We start from the raw sequence: 10,286 nt of genomic DNA, 5'->3' as shown, positions 1-10,286 counted from the left end.
GCCTGGTGGGACCCGGAAAATCAACAGTGCAGGCCAACCCTTTTCAGTGGACCAGGATCTATGTGAGGAATTCCCAGGAGCAAGTTTCCCAAATGGCAATCGATTCATCAGCATGAAGGCTCTATATTTTATTTTTTTTTTTTTTTTTGCATTTCCCTTCGCTCTTTCCATGAAGATTTATTGGGCTAACAAATAGATGTGAAGTGCTGGTGGAAAATAAGGGCATTTTATTAGGAAATTTTATGAAATCGGATATTATGATATCTTAAGTCCTGATATAATAATATATATCATAATTTGAGATTTTTAAAACAATTGTCATACAATCCCATAAAACTCTTGTATTCCAAAATCTTTCTAATCCACATAATTGTTAGAATGAATTTCTCAATATGGTATAATTCAAAATGCTGCACGTGTTCAGAACTTCTTCACCTTTCATCACCCGCATGCGCCCGGGCTCTTTTTCAAGATAGTAGTATGAATGAGAGAAACTAGATAGAGAAGAGACTGACAAAAATGGTGTTCCTTTCGCATTCCAAAGAGACAATTATCCAATAAATTTTGCCGGGTGAAAGATAAAAACGCATTTGACTTGTTCCTTGTCGCATCTTGGTTGACCCAAAACTTGCATATGCAATCTGAGCAACAGTCCAGACTGTTGTTTGAACCAGAGCTGCATTACTTCCATTTTCTTTGTTGTCTTATGAATGTCATCAATGTGGTCAAGTTACTGTCTAGATGATGAGCACATCTAGATCATTAGACGGCATTGAGAGCTGTGAAAAAATTTGTTGAATTGGCAAGAAGTTTTTCTTTTTCAAGCTAGGCGGATCAAGGAATCTCTGGCTTCTCAATTAATACTAATACAAAATCATTGATGATGAAACTGAAAGCTATCAAGAGCACAGCATGAGAAACACACTATGTATTTTTGCAGACAGATGTTTGCATCAATCAGGTTTGCATGGTGAAGAGCTTTCTTCGCAACTACCAACAGTAAGCTAAAAATTCTCGTTGAAACTTTGGATAGACAGTAGAAACCGGCATTTCTCAATGAACCAGGCATACAAAATAGTAATCACAAGAAAAATTTCTGTTCTGTGTCGAATATCTGAAATTACATGCTCTCATAACTTCATGTCCAAGATGAATTTTACTGTTCTTTCAATTCAGTACTCTTGTTTCCACAAATAAAGCCTCATCACCATGGAGATTCACCTCTGCTTCCGAAGCGCAGATAACATATTTGCCCAAAAAGCCCATTTTTTTGGCACCTGAGAGAAGCAGAGCATTAGAACCTTTTCTCTTACCCCCTTGTGATATCCTCTAACAGAAGACACAAGAAAGCATGCTGACTTTACCTCCAGACTTTTCGTAACTGATTGTCCTTTATTGCCCGTTGATCCCCTACTATTCTTTTTTCTTTTCTTGCTGTCTTTCTTCGCTTGGAAACTTTTCAAAGATTGTAAGAACCTTTTGATCGAGGTTTTGTAGTTTCCAAGACAAAACGGAGCCATCTCCACTTTTCTTTTTCTCTGGACAGTGACTGTCTAAGAAAGTAGCTGATCAGGAAACGATGACAAGTATACTGTACACAGCTGTTGCTGATATGCACATCTTCAGGTGCATTCACATAATTGCAATTCGATAGGTTGATACTATAAGTGTCTACAATTGTTTTCCTCTTTTGTGCGTGGTAAGGGTTTCTCAAACTCGTGATTTAGTCAAATTTCATGATCACAAACTGGACTCAGCATATACGTAATGTTATTAAGCATCTTCCATAAAAAATTTCCCAATAACAGGAACAACTTTTGAATCAAGATAACTACAGGATTCCTTACTTTGTCTGAAATTCGGTGGTTGTTTGTAGAGATAGGTGCTGGGAGTAGGGATGTGGATTCAGCGGCTGGTTGAGCAGATTCCCGGAGGTGCTGGGAGTAATGAAGAAGTTCAGCCCTTCTATTGTATCCTTTGCCAGAAAAAGTACTGTGGCTTTGAATTTGCCTTTCTCCATTGGGGTGATGAAGGTGGAGGTGGTGGTGGCGGTAGTGATGGCGGTGATGATGAGGGCGGTGACTCGGATCTGGTAAACTGATCTTCCTCCTTTGTGGCTTCTCCACATACACCGAGATCAATACTGCTTTCTCTTTGCAGCATGATGCCTGAAATTGCAAACAAAAGTTGAAAAAAAAAAGAAAGGAACAGTTCGTGTCATAGAAAAATTCAGAGAGAGAAAGAGATTAGTATTCACCATTTTGGTGGGCATTCTCAGGAAAGCAGCATCGATCAGATGCAATGAGATGATCTCAATATGTGCAAGAACATAAATGGGTTTATATGTTTCTCATAGAAAGTATTGATGCAATTCAGTAATTTAGGTGGATTTGATGCACCAGAAGAGGATACGGATATACACAATTTCAAGATCGACAAAATGAGAAGGCTGATAGAGAACATCACTATCTTCGATTTGACCGAAACCAATCCCAATGCAAGTTAAACAAGGAGCCTCCAAATGTGCAAATCCGGCAATGCTTTGACATATAATATCCCCCTGTAAAAAGGATATCATTCTTGGGATCATAAAAAGCATTAATTAATAAACCTGTTGAGAAGGTTAGCAAAAGGTTCCAAATCCATTGGATTCTCTTTCTTTCCGGCAATTTGATAGAAGTCACCATATATACACTTAGGAATCCAACTGCCCCCAACAATTTGACTCTTGACCTGTTCTGGACCAATTAGAGCGTGGACAATTTCGTTTAGAATTTATACACCAACCAGCACTTGGTGTACTCCAGCATATTTTCTGGAAACCATATGTAACATTGACCAAATTCATCCGCCGCTAGCATTTGATCTGCTTGTAGTCTTGTCCTTCTGAATATGGTGCTAAACTATGAAGAGAATCATCAGTCCGTAAGTTGCAGGAAGCCAGGCATTGCAACGTGACATTGATCAAAACTAATTCACCGGGAACATTGCTTCTGGTGACAGATTTTCAATCTTACTAGGAGTTCAACCAAGCTTTGGTGTGAAGGTGAGATTGCAGTAAGCTCTGAATAGAACAGATTCCTGAGCTTGATGATTGTCCTAAGCCCCCATCTCCAAAGACGAAAGGGTTCAAAAAGTTTGCTTTTTCGCATCTCCAATTTATCCATTTGTATCCGAACCCTCAAAGAGAGTTTATACATTGAACTTTTTATCGACAGAAGATTGAATAAAACTACAATGACCACATACAGAAGCAAAACTTATCGAGTTGCATCACCATCTGAAATCGATGGTAGATCGAATGACATATTGTATTCAGGAAAAGTTGCAGCTACGAAGTAACACAGGGTATCATTGCAATGCCATAGCTATCGCCATACAATTCCAAAGCCTCAGGAAAAAAAAAATCGAAGTCTTGATTATATGCAATTAACCTCCCGATTGAAAGTTACGAATCAAACTTGATGGAACAACCCTGAACCTAATCAAAGTATTTCGATTGTATATGGTTCGATGGTTTTGATGTCTTCCTTACTTTATCAGCATACAGAATCACTAAGTTAATCGTGACCTTCGACAATATCTGTGCCTATGTCATCTCTACAAATTATAGACCTGTGGTTATTAGAGGTGATCAATGGGCGGGTTTGAGCTGAGCTGGGATGGGCCTAATGTGTTGCCTAAGATCACATATATCATAAATGATGAGTTTGAACATATCGAAATGTGGTCTGAGTGAGGACTATGTAACCATTGGGATGGATACCAGCCAACAGTGAAATGTTGACGGCAATTCTTCGAGGTGCCAATCGAGCTCATTTTACGTGATAAGAAAATGTGAAAAAGGTACATTCTCTATATTCCAATTTCGCATGGAATTATATTGCTCCTTACGTACTTTGATGTGTTTGAACTATCAGATTGTTGTATTACTAACGCGCAACAAGAATCTTAAATCGCTTATTCATCTCTAATCAAATCCTAAATAACATGCAGATGAGTAAAGCTAGTACATATCAATTGATATTCAAGAACCACACGTTAATTTGCACCGTTGAATCTTCATCTTTGCGTTAGGAGATTGCATGACTCAAACCACAATCAATGACATTCTATCACATAAGTTTTCCTCGTTATCTTTTGCTACATCTTTTTAAGGTACCAATCTTGGTAAATTTTTTCATCTCCAATAATGTCTTGTAGCGACATATAACCTGCATGGTCACCTGAATTAGTACTGGTAAATTTGTGGTAGTATTACCGGTATTATCTGAATTTTCCGATTTACCTGACACGCAAGTTACCAGTCATCTCTTCTCAGCAACAAAATTGGGAAGTTACCAGCAAATATGAAATTTTGTCAATACGGAATTATTCCAGATTGTTAGTGGATGGGACCCTAGAACTTCGCAGGTTTGATTTGCTCTTAGTCTTGTCCTTCCGTACATATGGGTGCTAAACTATGAAGAGAATCACCAATGCATAAGTTGCAGTGAGGGAAGCACATCTATGCATGTATTTCCTCCAAGATAACATCTTGACCAAGCATTTCAATGTAAGATGGACTGAAACTAACTCACAGGAGCATTGCTTCTCTCTGACAGATTTTCCTAAGATTTTTCCATTTGAGATGCATCTCTTCATACTGATCAAGCTGGATTTGATGTTGGATATAATTACGTATTGGAGGAAAAACACGTAACAAATGAGGAGCTAATGTTGTGTGATACTTCTATGCAATTAGATGGGCTTAAGTGGGAAATTTGGGCTTGAGCTTTATCCTTTTTGTTGTTTTGGCCCAATTGTTACAAACGGTTCTTCCGGGGAAACCTCAAGTCTAGTTCAAGCAAGTTGATTTTATGTTAAGTTTGTCAGGGTGAAGATCATTACATGCGAAAGCATCGCCTTCAGAAGCAATTCCCGACATGCTTGACAAGAGAATAGAAGTATAGACAAATTCATGTGGACCAGCAAGAGAAGCACAACAGTGATTTTTCAACAATAGACAGATGGGTAAATTCTATTATATATATGCTCAGCGTCTTCGAGGCTCCGATTCAAGGAAGCTGCCAACCCGTCTCTTTGTCGCATCCATTCTGTTCTGAATTGCCTTGTGGCTGAACCAAACCAGGATCGGGAGCAACAGCACCGCAAGCAACAAGATCTCGTAAAATGCCCAAATCAGTGTCCCTGCAAACCTGTTGGCCTTCGGGAATTCAACTATGATGGAGACGAAGAAAGTCAAACCGAGAATGAGCACGGACAAGTAAACAATGAAGGTGTCGGGCAGTAACCCAATCGCCGTGGCCCAGATAGTGATGATGGAGGTGTAAAAGGCTAAACTGTTGAGAACTGTGAAGAAGTAGACCTTAGAACCACCCAAGATCATGTTTCCAGCCATATGTGGTTTCTGAACAATGCTTGTGGAATTGGTGACAGGATCAGAGTCGTCTTGCCAATAACCTCCAGGAGGACTAAGCGCAGCCTGGTAAGTGCCTGTTGCAATTAAAGTGGCCACCACAAGGATCATGTTGCCAGTCTGTTCGTCCCGGATTCCAAAGTACCTACTGCATTTCTCAAAGAGAGTTAGTTTCCCGCTCAAAAACTGCGATAGGGTGAGCGAAGTCCCAGCAGTTCCTAACATGTCCGGGATTTCTTTGTCGCAGTGGCCCTCCCGCGAGATGTCCAGGGCTGTCTTGCCAAGGAAGTTCTTGGCATTCACCTTCACAAGGCGGTCTCTGTACATGCAACCCAGGAAGGGACGGTTTTTAAAAAGGAATGGACGGTCCTCGGTAAGCAACTTGACGACCTACAAGGCGTACGAAGAGAACATACTGAAAAACTGTAACATGTGAAGAAGAAATCCATCTGTTGTTGTCAAATATAAAGAAAAAACATAATATCCTAGACTCTTGATGGATCGGTTTCTGGATATTTTGCTGATTTGTTTCATCCCGACACCTAAGTGGTTTTACCAAAAACTATGAAAGCAAACCTGAGGCTGATTTGTGGACACTGCAATATGCAAGACCGTGTTGCCATCCTCATCCTTCCAGTCCAAGACCTCTGTCAGATACACCCGCTTCATCCATCCAAGGAGAACGTCGAATGCTTTGATATTGCAGCTCTTCACAGCAATGTGAACTGCGGTCTGGCACCGGCTCGTTATGTCCTCGATGGACCTTTTGCAAGCACAAAGGAAGTCGGCCAGGAGCTCCAGCTCAGCGTCTCCTTCCCTTTCAGCAATGTAATGCAAAGGAGTGATCCTCTCTCTCCCTTTGACGCGGATCAACTCGGGGTCAATGGTCACTAGAGCTCTCGCGGTCTGAAAATGGTCATGCTGCAAAGCCAGGTGCATCGGACTGAACCCCTCTGGGTTCAGCCTTCGAGCAAATGAGGGCCTTAAAGTGGCCAGCTCCACGGCGACTTGGGTTTTGCCAGCGGCCGCAGCTACATGCAAAGGAGTATTAGGGAACGGCTCCTTGGTTGCGCGGTCCAAAAGTATCGGATTTTGGACGAGTAGGGTATGCAGCGCATCAACGTCATCGTTCAATATCGCCTCTTGAAACTTCTTGTCCATTTGTGTTTTAATCTCTAATTGATGGACAAGGATGATCAACCATATAGATTTGCAACTTAAGTGAGCAAGTTTGCGCGTAAATGGAAAGTTTAGCATCTTTACTTTACGCTTGAGGTGCGAAATGTAACGAAAATGGGGCACTCGAATGAAACAATGGTTCGAACCTCAGCTCATTGGAAATATAGAACTTGTACTTTTTACTATTTTCTATTCTGAACTTTCCTTCTGCTGGACTCGCTTTGCTTTTTCGCTTTATCTGGCCCAAGGCAAGAATATGCTCTCAACGAGTGATCGAGAGGACCAAACTCTCGAGTGAGAAAATTAAGCAAAAAATCTTGAATTTATTACACTTTTACCAATTTGATTTGATTTTTTTCAATTTTGTCATGGAAAATTTTTAGTAATATTTAAAAATTTTACTAACTCTCTCTCTCCATTCTTGCCCAGGTCTATACAAAGCCATCACAACCACCATGGCCACGAACCTAGAGCTTGAGTTCGAGCAGCCATGGCCACGAAACCAGAGCTCAAGTCTGTAGTTGCCACGAGCTCTAGTTTTGTGGCCATGGTCATGAAACTCAAGCAGTTGAGCTAGGCCGCCAAATCTCAAGTTTGCAGCTGCCTTCCTCTTTTCTTTTCTTTTTGTTTACTTTGACGGTCGCAATGCCCTCACCCTACCTCGCCGCCACAAATAAGGCTACCTCACCCTTGGCCACGAACCTAGAGCTCAAGCTCGAGCTATGGGTTCTCGAGCTCTAGGTTCGCAGCCATGGTGACTGTGATGGCCTTGCCCCACGCCGGGCTTTGTGCCCTTGAATAAAAATTCAATTAAAAAATAAAAAAATATTTATGTATTATTAAAAATTATCTATGTCAGTATCGGCCGTAACATGTAAGACAATTGACATCCACGTCCGAATTCTACCCAAAATTGACTTAATGGACTTAATTGGCAAAATGTGAAAACATCAATGACTCAATTAGTAAAATTAAAATATTTATGACCGAATTAGTAAAAACACAATAAATTTGGAACTTTTTGGACAAATTTTTTTTTTTTGTAACTTTAACCGTCCAAATGAACTTATGTATCTTCCGTAAGCATCACGCAGATGGCTAATTCTTTACTAGATGCTAAGTATTACCAAACCAAATACCTAAACGAGATGTTTTGAAGTGTTCACGATCCTAGAGGTTCAATGATTATATATGTGACGACCCAAACCCGAGGTAGTACGGAGGGATGAATTAAGATCGCCTCGGCAGTACGCGGGCGAGGCTAAAGGCATTTCTCTTGTCCCACATCGCTTAGGGGGAGTCCTAGAAACCTTTATAAGGCTTTGGTCCCTTAATATGTGTGACCCGTTTTAAAACCGTGAGGGAAAAGACCATGGTTGGGATGATGGTTCGTCCGCGCCAAGGCGGGTGACCCAAAGCGGACAATATCACACAGTGAGGCCCAGGTCCTTACAAATGGTATTAAAGCCGACTCCCGACGGACGACTCCCGATCACGTGTGAGGGCCACAGCAAAGGGTCCCTTGTGACGCGTTTTAAAACTGTGAGGGAAAAGATCGTGGCACTCGTCTCACCTAGAAAAACTGTAACCAAGAATCGGTAATTTGTGGTGTGTCTCTTCTTATTGATAGATGCAACTCGTTCACTCTCTGAAGTCCAGGCATCCAAGTCCAACATATTTGTTCTAGCCTCTGCTGCACCAAAAGTTCGCTGTAGAAAATCAAGCAGATCTCTTCTCCAAACTCCTTTACATGTCGCCATATCAGCAAGTCAAGTTGGTTCGTTCGCAGGGGAAGCGGCGACTTTGCAGCCATCTTTCTTTACATTTTCTTAATCAAGAATGGCGGTCATATCCACCAGCCTCCTACAAATGGTCAGGCAGAGATCATGAAGGACTTCTTAGCAATTAGGGTGAGCTTCAGTCTAGGGTCAACCCTAGACCGACCCTGTACTGGCCCAACCCACCGGCCTTAGTCCGAATCCTAAGAGGACTAGGTCAATCCTTGATCTTGAGAATCTTGGATTAACACCGTGTGGACCGGTCCTTGGTCCTAAAATTTTGAGTCAATCCAATCTGAATCAACCTTGACTGTATATATTATATATAATATATCTAAAATATATTTTATATATTTATAACTCTTTTGCATATGGTGTTATGAGTATTATTGATAGATAATTACAGGAACTTTCCATCTTATCCCATATCTCTATAAGCGGTCTTAGTCACTTTTATGGTTTCTTGCTTTTAGCAAGTGTGAAATTTCTATTATTGCTTTATTTTAAGTTTGTTGAATATTTATAGTTTGGTTATACAACGCTATATTGTCGATGGATATAATTTGAAATTGTAGGTTTGCCATTTTATGGAGTACAAAAATGAAATAAAAAAATCATTGATTAGTCCCAAGTTAACTCTGGAATTGGACCGGACCCATTAGGGGTCCGGATGGGTCCGGTCCTCGGTCCCATGCTCAATAGGATTGGTCATCGGTCTCAAAAATTGCAAACCAATACTATCTAGGTTAGTTTGGGTTAGGGAGTGGACCAGTCTACCTTGGACCATGCTCACCTCTATTAGCAATCAATGTGAAGCTCAGCCTTCTAAAGGGCCCAGCAAAGAGAATGCCGCTCTATTGCACTGCCATTCTGGGATACCAATGTTATCAAATTGCTTGAGCACTGTCTGCAATCTATGGCAAAAACCACGGCCTTAAGAATGCTGCGTTCAACTTGACGCTTAAGCATAACAAGGTTGAGGCCTTCAAATTGTTGCTTGATTATATTGCCTTTTGATACTGTAGAAGCTAATTATATTGCCCTTCGACCCTCGAAAAAAGGAGAGGCTTCTCATGGTGATCAACATTCATGATACTGCAAAGTTGCATGATAGGGAGATATTGATTCGCACGATTTGCTTCGAATGGTTTCATAAGTGATCAAATGCGGAGCTTTCCCTTGTGAAAAATAGTATCAAGCAAATCGAGGAGGAACTTTTAATCGGAAGGGATGATGAAGGCCACACCATCTTGCATTTGGCTACCAGGCTTCTCATCCTACAATGAATTTTGACACACGGACCCCTGAATTGTCATAACTTGGCACAAGAAGATACTTAAATGCCATAACTTACGAAAATAACATCTAAGTGCTAAAATTAGAGAGAAATTGATCACTTAAGTGCCACTCCGGCCAAAATCTGGCCAAAACGCTGACGTGTCAATTTTTCGGTGAAGCGAGTGCAAAACGACGCTGTTTTGCATGCTGACGTGACCAAATAATGCAAAAACGACATCATTTTGGGCTGATGTGGTAAAAGAAATAATATAAAAATTAATTAAATTTAATTTAATTAAAATATTTAAAAATAATAATTTTAATATTAAAAAATTATAAAAAGGGGGGGGAGGCGGCGAGGCGCCTCCTCGCCGTCGCCGGCGACCGGCCAACCCGGCAACCCCCTCGCCAGATTGGCGGCAAGGGCTCGCGAGCCCTCGCCTAGATCCGGCGAGGGTCGGCGACCCTCACTCGGCCGAGCCAAGGGCCACCGCCCACCGGGCGACCCCGCCGAGCAAGGGCCGCCGACCCTCGCCGGATCTGGGCGAGGGCTGCGAGCCCTCACCACTCGCCACGATCTAGGGCAAGGGCTCGCGAGCCCTTGCCATCGGTCAACCAAGGTTGCCAACCCC

At 41.6% G+C, this 10,286-nt stretch overlaps 2 protein-coding genes across 3 annotated transcripts; both read right to left on the bottom strand.

Moving 5' to 3' along the window:
- Positions 1-987: 987 nt before the first annotated feature.
- LOC120292691 (SKI/DACH domain-containing protein 1-like) lies at positions 988-2,408 on the bottom strand. Of its 2 annotated transcripts, none has more exons than XR_005550293.1 (4): positions 2,258-2,408; positions 1,848-2,168; positions 1,365-1,549; positions 988-1,277 (listed from the first exon to the last, which is right to left on the bottom strand). XR_005550293.1 is itself a non-coding variant. In XM_039310997.1 (4 exons), the coding sequence occupies exons 1-4, from the start codon at positions 2,270-2,272 to the stop codon at positions 1,218-1,220; spliced, it is 585 nt and encodes a 194-aa protein (XP_039166931.1). In that variant the 5' UTR covers positions 2,273-2,408; the 3' UTR covers positions 988-1,217. The 2 variants fall into 2 exon arrangements, 1 of the variants encoding a protein (XP_039166931.1); XM_039310997.1 differs by having other exon boundaries at positions 1,365-1,553.
- Positions 2,409-4,882: 2,474 nt separating this feature from the next.
- LOC104443180 (ankyrin repeat-containing protein BDA1) lies at positions 4,883-6,598 on the bottom strand. Its single transcript, XM_010056521.3, has 2 exons — positions 5,996-6,598; positions 4,883-5,809 (listed from the first exon to the last, which is right to left on the bottom strand). The coding sequence occupies exons 1-2, from the start codon at positions 6,578-6,580 to the stop codon at positions 5,036-5,038; spliced, it is 1,359 nt and encodes a 452-aa protein (XP_010054823.2). The 5' UTR covers positions 6,581-6,598; the 3' UTR covers positions 4,883-5,035.
- Positions 6,599-10,286: the final 3,688 nt, after the last annotated feature.

The sequence above is a fragment of the Eucalyptus grandis genome, chromosome 4 (assembly GCF_016545825.1).
Source record: "Eucalyptus grandis isolate ANBG69807.140 chromosome 4, ASM1654582v1, whole genome shotgun sequence".
Classification (NCBI taxonomy): Eukaryota; Viridiplantae; Streptophyta; class Magnoliopsida; order Myrtales; family Myrtaceae; genus Eucalyptus; species Eucalyptus grandis.
Note: the sequence above shows the minus strand (reverse complement) of the source record. Positions and strands in the feature narration are given on the sequence as shown.